General features: G+C 38.5%; 1 protein-coding gene across 8 annotated transcripts in view; it reads right to left on the bottom strand.

Moving 5' to 3' along the window:
• The window catches only part of MRTFB (myocardin related transcription factor B), a 198,051-nt gene that overhangs the window by 27,224 nt on the left and 149,782 nt on the right, over positions 1-21,045 (bottom strand). For all 8 annotated transcript variants that reach the window (XM_029219705.1, XM_029219702.1, XM_029219707.1 and 5 more), the window contains 3 exons: positions 20,355-20,516; positions 18,823-19,001; positions 1,788-1,922 (listed from right to left, as the gene is read on the bottom strand). In XM_029219705.1, coding sequence (XP_029075538.1) covers positions 1,788-1,922; positions 18,823-19,001; positions 20,355-20,516 — 476 coding nt within the window. The remainder of the gene's footprint in view (positions 1-1,787; positions 1,923-18,822; positions 19,002-20,354; positions 20,517-21,045) is intronic.

Genomic DNA, 21,045 nt, shown 5'->3' with positions numbered 1-21,045 from the left:
TAGAAAATATTCTTGTCGCTAAAACAGCCGCCTCCTGCAGTCTCACAATATTAATCAACTCACTGTCATCTGCTTATTTTATCAATAATAAATTTTATTTCTAATCTTTTCAGACTGATCATAAAATGAATGGGGTCTGGGTTAAGAAGGGTTGACTATAATTGTTATGTAATAAAACAAGACCCAGACACAGTCAAGAAGGGGACAGAAATATAATAACCAGCACTCCTCAGACTAAATTGGCTGTTACCTGTTAGCCTGCACATGTCTATTCTCTTAGGACTGAGGATGGGAAATAGCTTTCCTCATAGAAAAACCCCAAAGAATTGTGGTCTGTTTCCTAATGTGTACCTATCCTTTCCTCTACTGGCAGAGTTCCCAGCATAGTCTACTCAACCCCTCGGTCTCACATTCTTAAACAATGCCTTTTGCTCTAGAACTAAAGCCCTCCTTAAAGACAGACACTAGTGAGGAGCAGAAATTCAGAGAGCAGGAGAGGCAGCGAACAAATTCTCAGTATCTGCAGGGAAAGACGGGTTGGCATTCGAACCCCCTTTGTGCTATTGGTGGGACATGCTGGGGGTTGTGGGAAGAGGAGGTAAGAGCTGATTTTACTGGCACAGTTACACTTGCCACCCTTTGGGATTTCTGGTGAAGACGGTGAAATACACTGGTACGTGCCCTGAAGGCATGGACACCTGGGCACACGGATGAACAAAAGCGCCTTCTCTCCAGGGAGGTCAGGACAAGCACAGGTCCTGGGGACGAGGGGAGTGAGGAACACGCCCCAGGCTAGCTGCCTTCTAGGAGTGCTGCAATGGCTAACTGGGAAGGAAGGATGAAGGCCAGACTGGGATTCGGAGACGGGGTCCTTCTGGCTTTGTCACTTCCTCACTTCTCTGGGCCTCAGTCTCCTCATCTGAAAGGTGCTGAGAGGACCTCTCTGAGGTCCTTTTTCAGTTCTAAAAGTTTGAGGTCTGTGTTCTGCTAGTTTTGGCAAAAGTCACATCTGAAATGATTAAACTATTCCTCAGTTTATAACACCCCCCCCCTTTATTTACCGGTTCTAAATACACGTTAAAAAACTTAAAAAATGTATTATATATTGAAAATTTGAATCTTCCTCGGAACTTCTAACTGAATTATTTTGACCAAGTGAAATGCATGGAACAGTGCCACAAATCTGCAGCTTATCTGAAGAACAAATCAGGCTGTATCAGGCCAAATCTGCTAAATCAAAAAAATGTATTTGCTTCTCAAAAACCTTTAACCTGTCACATATCTGCAGTACCACTGAGTGTGACCTTGTGTATAAAGCCCCAAATCACGTTATCATTACAGGCATCTGCTTGTGAGATTCATGAATCCCAAGTACTATAGACTGTCTCTCTCTCCCTTGTTTGTTTCATCTTAGTGGCCTGGGTGGAAGCAGAATTGGGAACTGCTGATAAAATGATTCCTAAAGTCTTTCTGCACTGCTGCAGTCATTTTATACAGACTGAATTTTGTGCTGTTCTTCTGTGACCATCGGCTGCAGTCATTTTATACAGACTGAATTTTGTGCTGTTCTTCTGTGACTGTCGAATGAGAGGGCATTTGTTGAAGGTGGCGGTGGTTTCAGTTATGAAGGCCTGGGTGAGCAAGTCCTTCTGTGGTTTTGTTTTCAAGGCTTCAGGCTAAAAGGCAGGCCGGGCAACGTGGACACAGCCTTTGTCCTCTGTGCTCAGGGCTACACACCACAGTTGAAGGTAAAGACGCTCAAAGCGGCGTGCATGCAGGGTACCCACCTTCACCAGTGCTGGCCCAGGCTTTGCTGAGGACACGGTGTTGGTGGGGAGGACAGGCGCTGTGGACCGTGTGGGGGGCTGGTCTGCAGTAGGTGTTTTCAAGAATTCAGGAACTGCTGGGGACACTGAAGTAAACTGGTGGAAAAGGCAGAAAGGGGACAAGTCTGTGAAATCAATGACAGTGAAAAGAGAAAAACCAAAATTATAAGGGGATGACCTCATTTTTTAAAAAGTCCACTAGAAAAGAAACAAAAGAAAAATATAGTGTCATGTCTGAGACCCAGATGGTGGAATAACACGCTTTACGTCTGTCGAGCCAATGATTTAGTCTTTGCCCCAATAGCAATGAAAAGCTAAAGCTAAATAAGGCTAGATTGACAAAACTCTAGTGTTTTCTCAGAAATACGGCCAGAACAGTCCTTTTTTGGCAGAAAAAAAGTCCAACACTCCTGTAAAAATGATCAAAACAGTACATGGTACTTGAAAGGTTTTCTTGCCCTATAGGTCACACTAATCTGGGCTAATTCAGATACGATATTTAGTCTATGAATCCCTTCGACCACACCCCAGATCCACCGTCAGGAAGCCTCTGGTAAGAAAGCTTCCACTTCCTGGAGGCCCACTCCACGCATGTGTCCTTCAATGTGCTTTACAGCTTCTGTTCCCATCTCCAAACCTGACCAGCACTCTTGTCAACCATCCCATCGCCCTCCGCCCCTCCCATTTCTTGCAGCAGGAGAAAACCTGAAGAATATATTGATAGGATTGACCTATGCGCATTGACAGTCCCCTCACACTTAAAGCAAGAAGTGAATTCGTTGCCTAGGCCAAAATAAGCAATTACTGAATCTCAATGTGGGGTCATATATTAATAAAGGAAGCATCACAACCCAACAGACTATTCCCACTAGCAATCTTCTTTAAGTAGATTTTAAGTATTCACTTACTGGAAAGAGATAGTACTATTGTAATAAATCAGTTAAACGTTGCACTGATTGCTACTTGGACCCAACAGCCTTATCTTAAAGGAAAATGGCTTTATCATTTCCACTTCCCCGAACAACTGTCCAATTCATTGTAATAATCAAAATCGGTTCTCTTGTTGAAGCATTTGGGTTTAAAAAATAGCAAACTGTATTTTCCCTCCTTAAAATAAATGACCTGAAAACTCAGAGGGCTATTAGCAGCAAGAAATATGATGCTTGGCACGTACTAGTTACTCAATAAATATTTGTTTAATGGGTGAATGGAAATTCCTGGTGGCGTTACTCACGCTGGGTTACGCCCTCCGGCCCCGCTGAGCCTGGGAGATGTGTGTGGGTGCAGTTGACTGTCCATGCCCATGTCGCCTCTCTCCCTGAGCTTTGTTTTCATTTTGCCACTGATTTCAATTTTAAGTAACTGTTAGTAAGTGTTGATGGTATAAAAGACTTGACTTTTTAAAGATGGCAATTTCATTTTCAAACAGAAATGAAGGAACTCCTCCACGAGTCTTGACACCTATGTTCCAAGGTGACTTCTGTCCCCAAACAGCCCCGAGACAGCCAGCTCCTCAGTGAACCTCCGAGATGTGCAGTGAACGATGACGGCCAGCTGATCCCTGCTTTAAGGGATATGGTTTTATGTTGTTTTCCTTTCACTTTGTACTTTTTTTGGAAACGAGGATACTTATCTCTGGGTCAGTTTTCACGCAGGGGAAGAACATTCTTTGGCTATTAAATAGTTGGCATGTGAAGTAGAACCAGATATTTGAATTCTGAAATATAGATATGTATATATTTCCTTGCAAATAAATTCTACTAACCTGGCAAGCTATTTTTACCAGCCCAGCCCCTGCTGACTGATAATGATAGTAATGATTTATTGGAGAGCAGTCTTAATAATCTGAAAAATAACCCAGGTACATGAATGTGGTATCAGTTGTAATATCTATGAAAACGTTTGGCCTGTATTTCTAGACTTTGCCTAACTGACTTCAACCTTGATTACTAATACTCCCATCTTATTAGCTTCTTTGGTATTTTAGTGTGACTCTGCTACCCAGAAAACCACAGACTTCAGCAAAATACAAGAATAGCTTAACTGAGATACACTGATTGTTAACTTTACCTAATCTGAAGATAAATTCTGGTTAAAAAGGGAGAAATATCTAAACGCTTCTTTACATTTTGCTGGTCTTTTTTATGTGCCTTAGAAAGGACCGCCCCCCTGCCCCCGCCCCAATCTTAGATCATATCTAAATGTTAGAATTCTAGTGGCTAGAATTACCCCCAAAGTCTAAATATTAATGCTGTTGAAATGATAGTATTCCAAAAAGGACCACAAGAATATCCAAGGCATAGAGGATACTACACTTATTTTGTTCCACAGTAAGTTGAGCAATATGTTAAAATCTTAAAAGAGTCCTTTAAATATGTTTAAATTGACACCAAGATCTAAATTCACCTTATGGACTATCAAAATTTAATCTCAAAATGATCTTTTCTCCAAAGAAACAAAAAAGCTTAAAACTGTGCTTTGTTTTACTGGATCTGATACACTGTTCTTATCATAACTTCGTCTCGTGACAACGGTTCTTTGTCATCATAACACCGTGAAAGGAAATGTCAGGAAAACATTGTGGTTTACCAGTGGATATTTATGCTTTAAATAAAACTCAAAAGAAAGCACTTCAAATTTTAAAGACTGATCTTTCTCTTATTAGAAATTACTATGGAAAAGTTCTGCTACAAAAGAAAAAAGAGCAAATGTTTAAGCTGATTAGAGTTTTATAATATTTCAGGTATCTGCACTGGCTCCTTCTGAAAAGATGACACATTTGCCAAAGACCAATCATTCTTCTCTGGTAAGTTCCTTTTTTATTAGAATTCCTTTATGCAGTCTAGAGGGATAGAAACTAGCTATTTAAAAACAAAACTTTTTTGTACTATAGATTTCAAATCTACAACAAATGTGTTTTTAATTTAGGATGTAGCAGAGATCTTAATTAAGATGGCAGAATGCAAATTAGAAATTCAAGATGCAGTTATTCTTTAAATATTTCCATATTCCAATCCTCAAATAAAATGAATGAGTTGAATACAAATCAAAAACATATGCTTTGTATATTTAGTGGATGGATATTTTACGTAAAATTCTAGCTCTGTTAAAACATATCACCTAGCATTACCCCTTGTTTCTGTAATATATAGTTATAAGTTTAAGTGTTTCATTTATAGAACAAGTAGCTGAACATTAAAATCTACTGGCACGGACTTCCCTGTGGTTCAGTGGTTAAGACTCTGCACTTCCCATCAACAGAGGAATGGATAAAAAAGATGTAGTATACATATACAATGCAATATTACTCAGTCATAAAAAAGGAATGAAATAATGCCATTTGCAGCAACATGGATGGACCTAGAGATTGTCATACTGGGTGAAGTAAGTCAGACAGAGAAAGACAAATACCATATGATATCACTTAAGTGGGGAATCTAAAAAGAAATGATACAAATGAACGTATTTACAAAAGAGAAATGGACTCACAAACTTAGAGAATGAACTTAAGGTCACTGGGGAGGAAGGGTGAAGGGAAGGGATAGTTAGGGAGTTTGGGATTGACATGTACACACTGCTATATTTAAAAAGGATAACCAACAAGGACCTACTGTATAGCACAGGGAACTGTGCTCAATGTTACGTGGCAGCCTGGATAGGAGGGGAGTCTGGGGGAGAATGTATACATGTATACGTATGGCTGAGTCGCTTTGCTATGCACCTGAAACTATCACAACATTGTTTATTGGCTATACTCCAATATAAATTTAAAAGTTAAAAAAAAAAAAAAAAGACTGTGCTTCCAATGCAGGGGGTACAGGTTCGATCCCTGGTCGGGGAAGTTCCACATGCCGCGTAGCACCACTGGCACAATAGCTAGTGGACTTTTAGTTGGTACTTGAATACCTGATTAGTACTGAGCCTTCATGTATCCCTCATTTTAAAAAATCGATTATTTTTAAAAATTGTGGTAAAATGTACATAACATAAAATTTACCAAACCATTTTAAAGTGTATAACTGTATGTCATTACGTACATCCACGTTGTTCTGCAACCATTACCACTATCCGTTTCCAGAACTTCTTCATCACCCCAAACTGAAACTCTGTGCTCACTAAACAACAATATGCCATTCTCCCCTCCCCGCAGCCCCTGACAACCACCATCTACTCCCTGTATCTATTAATTTAACTACTCTCGGTATCTAATGTAAGTGGAATCATACATTTGTCTTTCTGTGACTGGCTTATTTCACTTAGCATAATGTCCTCAAGGTTCATCCATGTTGTAGCTTGTGTCAGAATTCCCTTCTTTTTAAGGCTGAATAATACTCTGCTGCATGGGAACCACATTTTGTTTATCCATTCATTTGTCAATGGACACATGGGTTACTACTACCTTTTAGCTATTAAATAATAGCCAAATAGTAAATAATGCTGCTGTGAGCATGGGTGTACAAATTGCTGTTCAAGTTCCTGCTTCCAGTTCTTCTGGCCATAAACCCAGAAGTGGAATTGTTGGATCTTATGGTAATTCTATTTTTAACTTTTTGAGGAACTACCATACCATTTTCCATAGCCGTTTGCACCACTTATTTCACAATTCCACCAACAGTGCACAGGGGTTCCAATTTTTCCAGACCCTTGCTGAGAACTTAATTTCTGTTCTTTTTGATATTCTAACGGTATGAGGTGATATCTCATTGTGGTTTTGATTTGCATTTCTCTAGTGATTCGTGATGTTGAGCATCATTTCATATGCTTGTTGGTCTTTATATATCCTCTTTGAAGAAATGTCTGTTAAAGTCCTTAGCCCATTTTAAAATCAGGTTATTTATAGTTTTTGTTGTTGATTTGTGGGAGTTCTTTATATACTCTGGATATTAGCCCCTTATCAGATACATGATTTGCCAATATTTTCTCCCATTCTGTGGGTTGCTTTTCACTCAGTTGATAGTGTGCTTTGATGCAGTTTTTAATTAATTAATTAATTATTTTTGGCTGCATTGGGTCTTCGTTGCTGGGCGCAGGCTTTCTCTAGCTGCGACAAGTGGGGGCTGCTCTTTGTTGTGGTGCACAGGCTTCTTATTGCAGTGGCTTCTCTTGTTGTGGAGCACGGGCTCTAGGCACGTGGGCTTCAGTAGTTGCAGCACACGGGCTCAGTTGTTGTGGCTCACGGGCTCCAGAGCACAGGCTCAATAGTTGTGGCACATGGGCTTAGATGCTCCGCAGCATGTGGGATCTTCCCGGACCAGGGCTCGAACCCGTGTCCCCTGCGTTGGCAGATGGATTCTTAACCACTGTGCCACCAGGGAAGTCCTGCACAGTTTTTGATTTTGATGAAGCCTAATTATCTATTTTTCTTTTGTTTCCTGGTGTCATATCTAAGAGAGCATTGCCAAATCCAATGTCATGAGGATTTCCCCTATGTTTTTTCCCTAAGAGTTTTATAATTCTAACTCTTATGTTTAGGTCTTTGTCCATTTTGAGTTAATCTTCATATATGGTGTTAGGTAAGGATCCAACTTCATTCTTTTGCCTGTGGACATCCAATTTTCTTAACACCATTTGTTGAAAAGACTGTCCTGTTTCTATTGAGTAACCTTGACACTGTGTCTAAAATCGTTTGACCATATATGTGAAGATTTATTTCTGGGTTCTTTATTCTATTCCATTGGTCTATATGTCTGTCTTCATGCCAGAACCACACTGTTTGCTGTAGCTTTGTAGTAAGTTTGAAATCAGGAAGTATGAGACCTCCAACTTTATTCTTTTTCAAGACTGTTTTGACTTATTTGGGGTCTCTTGAGATTTCGTATGAATTTTAGAATAAATTTTTCCACTTCTGCAAAAAATTGTCCTTGGGATTTTGATAGGAGTTTGTACCGAATCTGTATATTGCTTTTGGGTAGTACTGACATCACCACAATATTAAGTCTTCTAATCCGTGAGTGTGAGATGTCTTTCCATTTATGTGTTTGGTTGATTTTTTGTAGTGATTCCTTTCTCATTTCCTTTGTGTACATTCTATAGATATTTTCTTTGTTGTTACCATGGGGATTACACATAACATCCTAAAGCTATGGCATCTAACTTATATTGACACCAGCTTCAGTTATTTACAAGAACTACTTTACAGTTATGTCTCCCCACTTTATATTATGTCACTAATTACATCATTATATATCATGTAGCCATTAACATAGATTTATAATTTTTGTGCATTTGTTACTTAAATCCTGTAGAAAATAAAAAGTGGAGTTATACACCAAAATTACAATAATACCATTCCTTATATTTGTCGATGTATTTACCTTTACCAGAGGACTTTATATTTCTGAATGGCTTTGAGTTATTGTCTAGCATCCTTTCATTTCAACTTAAGGGCTCTCTAGCATTTCTTACAGGGCAGGTCTAATGATAATGAACTCCTTTGATTTTTGTCTGGCTTGGTTGTTTTAATTTCTCCCTCATTTTTTTTTTTCTTTTTTTTTTTTTTTTTTTTTTGAGGTACACGGGCCTCTTACTGTTGTGGCCTCTCCCGTTGCGGAGCACAGGCTCCGGACACGCAGGCTCAGCAGCCATGGCTCACGGGCCTAGCCGCTCCACGGCATGTGAGATCTTCCCGGACCGGGGCACGAACCGGTGTCCCCTGCATCGGCAGGCGGACTCTCAACCACTGCGCCACCAGGGAAGCCCTCCCTCATTTTTGAAGGACAGTTCTGCTGGATATAGAATTCTTGGTTGACAGTTTTTTCTTTCAGCACTTAGATATATCATCACAATATGTCTTCTGGCCTGCAGTGTTTCTGCTGAGAAATCCACTGATATTCTTACTGGGAGATTTCCTCTTATATGCGATAAGTGACTTTCCTTGCTGCTTTCAAGATTCTCTCTGTCTTTGACTTTTGACAATTTGATTTTTATGTGTCTCAGTGTGGATCTCTTTGAGTTTATTCTCTTTGGCATTCATTGAGCTTCTTGGATTTGTGTATCCATGTCTTGCCCCAAATTTGCAAAACTTTGGGTCATTATTTCTTCAATTCATTTCTCTGCCCCTTTCTCTCTCTTCTCCTCTCGGACTCCCATAATGCCCATATTGATCTGCTTGATGGCATCCCATAAGTCTCTTAGGCTCTGTTCACTTTTCTTCATTCTTTTTGTCCTCAGACTCAATAATTTCAAATGACCTGTCTTCAAGTTTGCTGATATTTTTTGCTGTCTGAGTCTGCTGTTGAAACCCTCTAATGGATTTTTCAATTCAGTTAGTGTATTTTTCAGCTCCATAATAAAGAAAAACAATAATTTCTGTTGATATTCTCGTTTTCTTCATATATTGTTTCCCTGATTTCCTTTAGTTCATTGCTTGTGTTTTCCTTTAGCTTTTTGAGCATATTTAAGACAGTTAAAGTCTTTGTTTAGGAAGTCTGATGTGTGTGTTTCTTCAGGGATAGTTTCTGGAGATTATTTTGTTGCTTCGAATGGGCCGTATTTTCCTGTTTTTTGTATGCCTTTTTGTTTTTTGGTGGTGGTGGGGTGTTGTATCTTTGGTTTAAAATTGGGCATGTGAAGAAACATCCACCTCTCACAATCTTTGCAGACTGTTGTTGAAGACCTTCACTAATTTTATGGGCCTCTGGGCCTTGGGATTAACTCTGGGTGGAGGCTTAAGGTTTTGTCAAGTCTTTTCTGAGCATGTGTCCTGTCTGGGCCTAAGTGCATGGTTTTTTTGCTTGGTTCTGTTTATTAAATTTAAAAATTTCCCCTCATGCATGCCTGCTTTTAAATGTCTTAATTTCCCAGAGTCTCACCCTAGCTTCTTCTCAGGGCCTTAAAGAGTTCTGCTGCATTCTTTGGCCTGCAATCTACTGCCCTCAGGTGTCTGGGCCTGCAGTTCCTCTACAATTTTCACATGATGTGGCTCCTGCCACTACCTTCTACAGCTTCTGCTAGCCTGAGATCCAAACTATGCAATTTCCCCCGTCTGAGTTCTGAGTCAAGCAAGTCAGACACTAGTCCCTTGGCCAGCCCACAACAGGCCAGAATATTGCAAACAAATTCTGCTCTACTCCTTCCATCCTGAGGGAGGGAACTGGGTATTGGGCCACTTCCTCTGACTATGCCATGCTGGGAAGGGTGTGGGCAAGGTTGAGTGAAAACACCATGACATTTTCTACATTTTTGAATGTGGCTTTTTCTTGATTGGGTGTTTGGTTGGTGTAGATATCTGACTGGTTTTCAGAGCTCTTATAAATTTATTTTAGTGAGTCTGTAGTTTATTTAATGCTTCTGTGAGAGAATGAGGGCCTGGACCTTCCTATTCTGCTGTATTGTTGATATGCAGTATCTTACATAGTGAGACACTGTTAAATATGCAAATACATGCACAAAAATCTCAATGTGAGCCTATTTATTTAGTACTTCTAATTTTTAATAGTTCAATTATAACCAATACTACAACTATTAAAATAATTTCACACAGCAGAAGGGTGATTAGTCAGAGTATCACCAACTACTCTAATCATTAATGAATTTGTTACTTTTGGTGGTAACTTCATAACATAAAAATTTCATTAATACTTTAGGATCAACTTTGGAAAACCTAAAGCCAAAGTCCACCTTATTTAATTAAATACAGTCCTCTTTATAAAGTTGTCACATATTATTTATTATATTCTCCAGAATCATGTAGAATGTCTATTACAACCTTTGTGTGACCATGCTGGTGATTCACAGTTAGTTAAAGTGACCATTAGGGGCCAGAATGTGGAAGCATAATAAACATTAAAATTACTGTTATTCATTTTTGGTAAGTGAATGATGTTACTTGGGTAGACTATATAGTAGAGAAAAAAATGTTATGTATGTTATTTCTTGGGTAATACAAATACCAGTTGTCACTATGAGTCATAACAGGATGAAACAGGATGATGTTCTGGAAAATAGTCTTAAGAAGAATCTCACACTGTTGGCCTAATAAGAACAAAGTCATTAGTTCAAATCCCCTGCAGGCCAGACAGATGCTTTTTCATGATATCTGCCCCCAGATAATATATATAAAGTAAGTTGTTCAGTGCCTGAACAACACTGAAGTAAGTGTAATGGCCAGCAGATGTTGGCCATTATTTATCATCTCAGTTATATTCAATAAAGATTTATTTATTAATAAATAGGAAAGGCCTATTCTGCATAATGCACCATTTTAGGCACTTTTCTGTTGGTCACAGGAGAACTGAGTTAAGAATTGGGATGGAACACAACTTCACAGTTAATGTTGAAAACCAGCTCAAAAATCTATTAATAGTGGCAGACTCCTCTTGATATATAAGTTATAAAAAGCATAACTGAAGGGGTAATCATAGGAATTACAGTCAATATCTTTGATGTCCTATTCAGGCCTTTACTGATAAGTGTTTGTAATAAAAGTCTAATTTTGATTATTTAGTATATATGTACACGGCTTACATATTAGACCTTGCTTATTCTCTTTGTTAGCTTAAACCTAAAATTTCTCTATTATTTGGCAAAAGGTCACCTACCTGAAAGTTACTTGAAACAATGGTAAAAAATAGTTTGCCAAATTCTCCTAAGCTTGTCTTCCTGAAAATACAGAGTAAGTGTCCAAGAAGTTGCTTTCAGTACTACTTTGAATTTGAACACAGATCCTGTCAGATCATACTTACAGTTAAACATTTGGGTGTTTATAATAAATGATTAATTAAGTGACTTAAGAAATCATTGAGAGAAAAAAGGTCCTCAGATTAAAAGGACCAGTGTCACAGCTTGTGGTACCCATGTGTGGCTTGCTGGTCTTAATTTTCTACAGCTTTCCATTGTTCAAGAGTTGCTTCAGCATAAAAATAAATTGAGCTCCAATATGTGATGTGTGTTTCATTAATATTTTGGCAAATTCCTTTCCAGCTGTACTTTGATCAGAATTGAAAAGGGGAAAGTCCAAGGAAAAGCAGTTTTAGTCTCTTACAGACCACAAAGGAATAATAGATATTTCAAAGAATTTACATTTTGAAGGAAGGTTGTGGTCGTGTTTACACTGTTCACATTGTGAGGTCATTAGCTTTTTAGCACTGGGATTGTAAAACAAGTGCCTGAAAAATCTGTTTCTTGCCTAGATATTATGTGTTAAAATTTTTTTTTGGTAGGGAATGTTTCTTTTATTTGAACACTTTCCTGTAGGACTTAAACTTCTGGTATCTATCCGTGTGTTTTGAAAAAGAATTAAGGAGATTATATGTCATAAGACATTTTGGAATACAGCAAGGCATATGGAAATCTTGAGCCTAATTTTCTCCCAACTAATTATCTTTAAGTATAACTTTTAAAGAACCTAGAAGAAATTCCCTGAATTGGTCTTGAACATTACAGTGAGCCAAGTAGGAAAATAATTGAACAGGAAAATTAGAAAAATGTGTTTAAGCCATAGGATTAAATGCACAGCATAAAATGATGATGAATAACCATATGAAAAAACTTCAGGTAAACAAGAAGCAAAGTGAAATTTATGTCAGAGCCACTCAAAAGTGTGGTCTGTGGACCTTTGTTACCTGCCAGTGACAAGGACAGGAAGTCTTAGGAAATTTGATATCATCCCGTTACTTTTATTTTATTTTAAAGAGGATTAGTCCACAATGCATTGGAAATTAAACTATATAAAAAAACAAACATATTGGGACTTCCCTGGTAGCACAGTGGTTATGAATCTGCCTGCCAGTGCAGGGGACATGAGTTCGATCCCTGGTCCGGGAAGATCCCACAGGCCGCAGAGCAACTCAGCCCGTGCGCCACAACTACTGAGCCTGTGCTCTACAGCCCGCGAGCCACCAACTACTGAGCCCGTGCCCCACAACTACTGAAGCCCTTGTGCCTAGAGTCCATGCTCCGCAACGAGAAGCCACTGCAATGAGAAGCCCGTGCACCGCAATGAAGAGTAGACTCCGCCCACCGCAACTAGAGAAAGCCTGCATGCAGCAACAAAGACCCAACGCAGCCAAATATAAATAAAATAAATTAAAAAAAAAAAGATTTAAGAATATGATTAACATACAGCCAAGTTCACGATATGTTGAGAATACAGTTTAGTAGTGTTTACAGCAGAATTTCAAATTGTAAAAATAAAAAATAAAAGGAATATACATATACTTAGGAAAGTTTGTAAGAGGAGTTACGGGTGATTTAAACAAAACAAAACAAAACAAACATATTATTCCTCCACTACAGGCAGTTTGAGGAACACTGGTCTACAGTAACTAAATTCACCATCAAACTCGTATACTGAGTTTCCATTTTAAAGATTAAAAACTAAGAATATCAAAGAACACCCAAAACACAAGATGTTTATGTTGCTCTTTTAAAATGAGGGGCTGTCCCTTCCCTCTGTAAACTTGATGTCCAATGAGAAGGAATCTTTTCAGGTACTTTCCCTTAAACTAGAAAATGTGAAAGTAATTATATTTAGGGAGATAAATATATTTTACATATATATCAAATGAGGTGACTGGACAAACACTAGATAACAGTGAATATAATTAAAGTATAAAATTTGCCAAAACAGGGCTTCCCTGGTGGCGCAGTGGTTGAGAGTCCGCCTGCCGATGCAGGGGACACAGGTTCGTGCCCCGGTCCAGGAAGATCCCACATGCCACAGAGTGGCTGGGCCCATGAGCCATGGCCGCTGAGCCTGCGTGTCCGGGGCCTGTGCTCCACAACAGGAGACCACAACAGTGAGAGGCCCGCGTACCACACACACACACACACACACACACACACACACACACACACACACAATTTGCCAAAACAAAACCTAATTATCACTTCTAGACACAAAAATCCCAAAGACTTTATAGGCATCATAAAGTTGGCCTCTGCAGTTGATTAAGAAAACAGAAACAGGGCTTCCCTGGTGGCGCACTGGTTGAGAGTCCGCCTGCCGATGCAGAGGACACAGGTTCGTGCCCCAGTCTGGGAAGATCCCACATGCCGCGGAGCGGCTGGGCCCGTGAGCCATGGCCGCTGAGCCTGCGCGTCCCGAGCCTGTGCTCCGCAACGGGAGAGGCCACAACAGTGAGAGGCCCGCATACCGCAAAAAAAAAAGAAAAGAAAACAGAAACAAAACAAATAACCTACAACATACTTGCGATCTGACATCAATATAGCACAGTTAACATGGAGATGCTTTTTTAATTCCACAAATAAAAGTATAATATTAAGAATCTTTGTCAGAGTCCTTACTTATAAATACTAAAACACAATCAAAAGGAATTTTATAAAGGACACAATTTAAGAAGGTTTCAAGATATACGGTGCAGGAAATGTGTAATGGGTAAAGGTGCAGTAAGCCAGCCCTGATTCTAGGTTCTTTTACTTGAACGTGTAAGTAGGGAGTGCACCATTCTCTAAAGTGGGTCTTTTCCCAAAGGCACTATTGACAGATAAAAAGCAGACTATTAATGGTCTGTGTGTAAGCGGCAGAACTGGCATTGCAGCAACACTAAAGAGTGTTATAAAAACTAATGTTTAAGTTCATGAATGACCTGAGGCTTAGTGTGTGCTGCACTGGCAATAAATAGGCTGTATTTATTCTTCAAGAAACACTGCTATTCCTTTTTTCCTTCAAGGAATTCTGGAATGTCAGCCCACTGGGTGGGACAGCCTCCGGTTAAAGTTTCTCACTTATAAACTTAGCTGGAGACCAAGTTTCAAGACCAAAGCTAAGAACGTAATAGTACAAGCAATGCAGGGAAAAGGAGAATGATAGTCTCTTACACAGGTGGAACTGTCATGAAGCCATTACCAGGCAGATGGCTGAGGTGACAAAAATTCTCTATTACTAAAAAGCTAAGGCCATGCTAAGATGTCCTGACTTACTCAGACAGAAACAGAACAAACAACCCAATTGGATAAGTAGAACTGTTTTCTAATGGTATGTACTTACATATTTGACATTCTTTTTAGCCTTTTTTTTTTTGCGGTACGCGGGCCTCTCACTGCTGTGGCCTCTCCCGTTGCAGAGCACAGGCTCCGGATGCGCAGGCTCAGCGGCCATGGCTCACGGGCCCAGCCGCTCCGCGGCATGTGGGATCTCCCCGGACCGGGGCACGAACCCGTGTCCCCTGCATCGGCAGGCGGACTCTCAACCACTGCGCCACCAGGGAAGCCCTAGCCCTATTTTTAAAGCTCAAAACCAGGGTGCAGCAAATATGGTGAGAACAGTAGCGGCTGGTCTCCCTTCTCTCCGTTCCTGCCTGCTTAGACCTCAGACCATGGGCTGGTCGCTGACCCTCATCCTTCCTCCAGGCCAGGTTCCAGCGAAGCTGAGGGGCCAGTCACACTTGCCCTGTAAACTCTGACAGCAGAATATGAAGTGTAGCTACCCACGCTACCTCTTGTGACTCCAAGAGGGAGAGGCTCTACTCGCAAATGAGAGAACACAAACACTGCTTCTACAAGCTGGCGTCAGCACTCATGGTGCTGAATGCAATTCAACATTTATTGAGCACTCTTTCTGTACCAGGCCCTGTGCTAGGTTAAAGATAACACCCCCTCCCCCGCCCCCCTATTTCAGATCATGGTGATAAGTGCAATGAAGAAGATAATGCTGAAAGACACAGTCCCCAACAAATAGATATTCATGAATGAGAAGAAATGCCATAAGAAAATGTGCAAACATTTTTAATCCCCAAACTTCCATATTTCTCTGAACCCAGGCCTTCCCCCGTGAAAGGGTTAATAAGGCAGATAATTGCTAAATTCCTTTCCAATTCAAAAATTCTATGATGCTGGGCTTTAACAAGAACATTTTCTACTGAACTTGACCAATCCCGTTAAGTAGTTCAATAGTTTGGGCTTTAATATAACTAAATACTATTAAAATTTCAGTAAGGTAGAAACACCATAAAGAGAGAGAAAAAACAACAGATTATATGCAGCACAGAGTTCTTATAAAACCAAAAGAAACACTAACGCTCACTGAAAAATAAGAAATGTAAATTTCCAATGCAATTATCAAAAAATATTAGATCTTTTGCATGCACTAGATTCTAAGTTTCTGACACATAATAGGTGCTTGATAAATATTTGTTGAACAAATGAATTCAATCTAACCAAAATCAAGGGGCCAATTAAAACATTCAAATCTCCAGTGTGCAAGGTTTAAAGTAATGATATTACCTACTTGTGATAAAGACATAGTGATAGTGGAATAAAGACTGTATTACTTTCCTGGAAGGCAGTTGAGTGCCTACCTTTTGCTTAACGAAAGATTGAAATCCATTTCATTATCTAGTAATTATTCAAAGAAATATTAGACAAATGCCCAACAATGTATGTATTGAAAAACCAGCATGTAGCAAGAATGTGAGAATACAACAGGGGCACCTGTGTGTTTAAGAATGAAAAACAGGAAACAACTCTAGGTAACCAATAACAGGTAATTGGTTAAAAGAGATACAGTGTATCGGTTCAATTAAATACTGAGGTATAAAAGCAAGGAACACATACAGTTACCATATGACACAGCAATTCCACTCCAAGGTATATACCCAAGAGAAGTGAAAACATATGTCCACATAAAAACGTGTACACAAATGTTCATAGCACCATTATTCATAATAGCAAATGTTCACTAGCTGATGAATAAACAAAATGTGGTATATCAACACAATGGAATATTACTCAGCCATAACAAGGGATGATGTACTGATACATGCTACAACATGGATGAACCTTAAAAGCATTACACTAAGTGAAAGAAGCCAGTCACAAAAGGCCAGATATTGTATGATTCCATTTATATAAAATATCCAGAATAGGTAAATCCAGAGACAGAAAGTGGACTCCTGGTTGCTTAGGGCTGCGTGGCGGAGCTAACAGGGAGTGACTGCTGAGGGGTATGGGCTTCTTTTGGGGAAGATGAAAGTGTTCTGGAATCAGATAATGGTGAGAGTTGCACAAGTCTGTGAATATACTAGTAAGCAATGAATTATACACTTTAAAAGGGTGAATTTTCCCAGTGCCATTTTTTTTTTTTACAGAAATAGAAAAATCCATCTTAACATTAATACGGAATCTCAAGGGACCCCAAGTAGCCAAAACAGTCTTGAAAAAGAAGAACAAAAGTTGGAGATCTCACACTTCCTGATTTCAAAATTTACTATGAAGCTACAGTAATCAAAAGAGTGTGGTACTGACATAAAGACAGAGATATAGGCCAATGCAATAGAATAGAAAGCCCATAAATAAATTCCTTTGTACATGATCAGATGATCTTTGACAAGAGTGCCAAGACCATTCAGTGGGGGAAAGGACGGTCTTTTCAACAAATGGTGTTGGGAAAACTGGATATACACATGCAAAAGAATGAAGTTGGATCTTTAGCTTATACCATATTACAAAAATTAAAACCAATTAAAGACCTAAATATAAAATCCCAATCCATGAAAATCCTAGAAGAAAACAGGATCCAATCAATCCAAAACAATCCAATTCATAACATCAGATTTGGCAATGATTTCTTAGTGTGACACCAACAGCACAGGCAACAAAACCAAAAATACACAAGTGGGAGTAGATCAAACTTAAAAACTTCTGTTCATTAAAGGTTACTATCAACAGAGTGAAAAGGTGACACATGGAATGGGAGAAAGTATTTGAAAATTATATATCTGATAAGGGGTTAGTTAATATCTAGAACATATAAAGAACTCCTACAACTCAACAGAAAAACAGATGACCTGATTTTAAAGAGGGCAAAAGATCTGAATAGACATTTCTCCAAAGATGATATACAAATGGCCAACAAGCACATGAAAAGATGCTCAACATCACTAATGATTACAGAAATGCAAATCAAAACCACAGGTGAACATACTCAATGTCTTGTAATACTACAATGGAAAAGAATCTGAAAAAAAATATTTAAGTATATATACACACATATATATTTATATGTATAACTGAATCATTTTGCTGTGCACTTGAAACTAACATAACATTGTAAATTAACTATACTTCAATTAAAAAAAAACACAGTGAGATCACTTTGCACCACTAGAATAGCTACTATCAAAAGAACAGAAATTAACAAGTGTTGGTGAAGATGTGGAGAAATAGGAACACTTGTGCGCTGTTGGCGGGAATGTGAAATGTTGCAGTCAGTATGGAGGTTCCTTAAAAATTAAAAATAGAACTACCATATGATCCAACAATCCTATTTCTGGATATATGCCCAAAAGCACTAAAAGCAGGGTCTTGAAGAGATATTTCCACATTCACATACTCATCATTATTCACAATAGCCAAGAGATGGAAGCAACCCAATGTCCACTGATGAATGGATAAATAAAATGTGGAATATCTATAAAATGGAATATTATTCAGTCTTAAAACTGAAAGAAACCCTGTCACATGCTACAACATGAATGAACCTTGAGGACATTGTTAAATGATATAAGCCAGTCACAAAGACAAATACTGTATGATTCCATTTATATGAGATATTCAAAGTAGTCAACATTCATCGAGACAGAAATAGAATGGTGGTTAGCAGGCCTGGGGGAATGGGGAGTTGTTGTTTAACGGGTTTAAGTTTCAGCTTTGTAAGACAAAAAAGTTCTGGAGATCTGTTGCACAACAATGTGAATATGTGTACCACTACAGAACTGTACACTTAAAGTGGTTAGAAAAAGGATGGATTTTATGATATGTGAGTTACATCTCAAAAGAAAGTTATATGAAAAACTTTTAAAGTGAGTTATAAATATGAAAAAATTTTAAAGTGAGTTATAAAACAGTAAAATAAAAATATGTATATAGAACAGAAATAATGTAAGAATCTACTGAAAATGTTAGTAGTTGGATTACACATGACAAACCTATATTCTTCTTCACTTTCAGACTTCTCCTCTGGTGAAAACATATTACGTTGATATGTAAAAAACAAGCCACTTTCTCTGTTGAGGGGTAAAAACAAGAAAGGTGATACCTGGGCTGGAGTGTTTGTAGTCACAGGAGATGGCGATTCACTAACTTTTGGCTCACTTGGGGACGCGGCCGACCCCTGCGACTCCTGGCTGGCTGGCTGGTCTGGAGACAAAGCATCACTGCTGTCTTCGTCAAATGAGAAATCGCCCTGAGTTTGGGGATAGTCCTCCTTCCCAACACCTAAAGAAAGAAATGATTTTTAATTTATCTTGGCCTTGGAATACCAAGGTTAAAATGAAAAAGGAGAAATATTATTCATTATAAGGACTTAAGAAGCTGGTTAAAAACAAAATTGAACATAATGTACTTCCCCATGGGAGAAGACACCACTATCTAAGATGAATACTTGGGGAAAAAAACCCAACCTGAATCAGATCAAGTCTTTGGATCCAAATACTAGTTATAGGAAGTACAGGAGACAAGAAAGTTTTTCATGACACCTAGGGATGCAAATGCATTTGGAAAAATCTAGTAATGTGGAAATGCTAGAGGATAAAAGCCTGTTCATCAACAAATAAAAGGTAAGGAAAGAAAAGAGGAGGAAGACCCACCCAGGAGATTGACTTAAGAGATACATCAGCTAAAGAGGCAATGTGTGGACCTTGTTTGGATCCAACTTGGATCCAACATTTGGAATTCAACTGTTAAAAAACATTATAAGGCAAAATGGGGCTCTGACTGGGTATCTGTTGATAAGTCCCACTTCACAGAGCAGCCCTGCTGTACTGACATCTTACCTTTTGGGGCCCATTTCTTCGGAATTGAATGGAATCATAGTGAATTGTGCTACTAAGAATTACTGACTACAGACTACCTAAGATTTAAATTCATACTAATGCAAAATATGAAGTCCCCATGATTAATGGAAACTATAATAGTTTTTTAAGTAGGAATATTAACTTTTCAAAATTGCTTGCTGAAAAAGTGGCATTATTCTGGAAAACAATTTTTTTCTGCTGAAGTTTATGCCAGAAAAACATGGTAAACATTAGTAACTAAGTATGGTAAGACTGGGATAAAATGGGCAGATTCTACCATTCTTAATGAATACATCTATACGCATCTGCTATTCACCTTGCTGAACTAAGACTGAACAAACTATTTTTACCTTTCCTAGAAGTAAACTGAACTAAAATAATGAAAAATCTGTAAAAATCTTAAAACAACAGAAACTAAACATAATACAATAAGTTTAACTTAGAAAACATGGTAACAAAATCAGAACTTAAAGACTTAAACATTGTAAAGCAACTATACCCTAATTAAAAAAAAAAAAAGACAGACTTAAACCTCAGATGTAACAAGAGGAATCTCTGTGGTAAGAGATGGTTGTCTTGTAATACATAATAACACTAACAGTAATAATGGGAATCAGTGCAAATGTTAATCAATTTCTAATTTACCCAGAAAACAATAGTCATGATTAGTGCTGGCTTTTTAAATTAAATTTTTCTTATTTAAAGCTGATTTTTCTTATTTAAAACTTCCAAGTTTCTTTTTCTCCCAGAAAACAGTAAAATTTTAGAGTCTTGCCTATAATTGCTTCCTTAACACTGGAGTCTACAGGAAGGATGTTTTTCTCTACCAGCTCCATAGGACCAGGTCTTTGAGCAATCTTTTCATTCAGATCATCAGCTAGTCGAGCTCTTTTCAACTTCATCTGAGTAGCCTGCAGGGATGGCTCTGCAAATGTTTCTAAAACAGGAAACACAGTTTCAACCATTACTTGAATTACTATTTCTATTCCATAATGTTATTTCAGGCCAACTAATTTAAACTGGTATAAACAGACTTACGTGTTCCTAACATATTTATGGAGAGACAATGACTGTTTAAGAATGCTCCTGTATACAATTTACATTTTTAGTCCTAGATAGCTTTATACCGTCTATACAGTATGGATGTCCTCAGACTCAAATTAATATGAACTCAAGCCAAAAATGGGGTCCTGCTATTGCTCATTTATGGTAGGAGAGTCAAATTCATATTTATTAGGCATTGGGGATACAGAGGATGAACAAGAGAGATGTGGTTCATGGCTCAAGAAGTTCGCAGTTTTAGATTTGGCTTCATTGGAAAGTCAGTTCGTAGAAGGGGAGAAACTGTTATCTCAGGGTATAAGCTTCTCTGCAGGAGTCAGTGGGGAGAGCTACAAATCACATCCTTCGATCAATCCATGTGCATCTCAGAGTCCTTCATCATAATTAAGAATTTGGGTTTATTC

Source organism: Monodon monoceros, unplaced genomic scaffold, assembly GCF_005190385.1.
Source record: "Monodon monoceros isolate NGI ecotype Baffin Bay Population unplaced genomic scaffold, NGI_Narwhal_1 Super_Scaffold_13, whole genome shotgun sequence".
Lineage (NCBI taxonomy): Eukaryota > Metazoa > Chordata > Mammalia > Artiodactyla > Monodontidae > Monodon > Monodon monoceros.
Note: the sequence above shows the minus strand (reverse complement) of the source record. Positions and strands in the feature narration are given on the sequence as shown.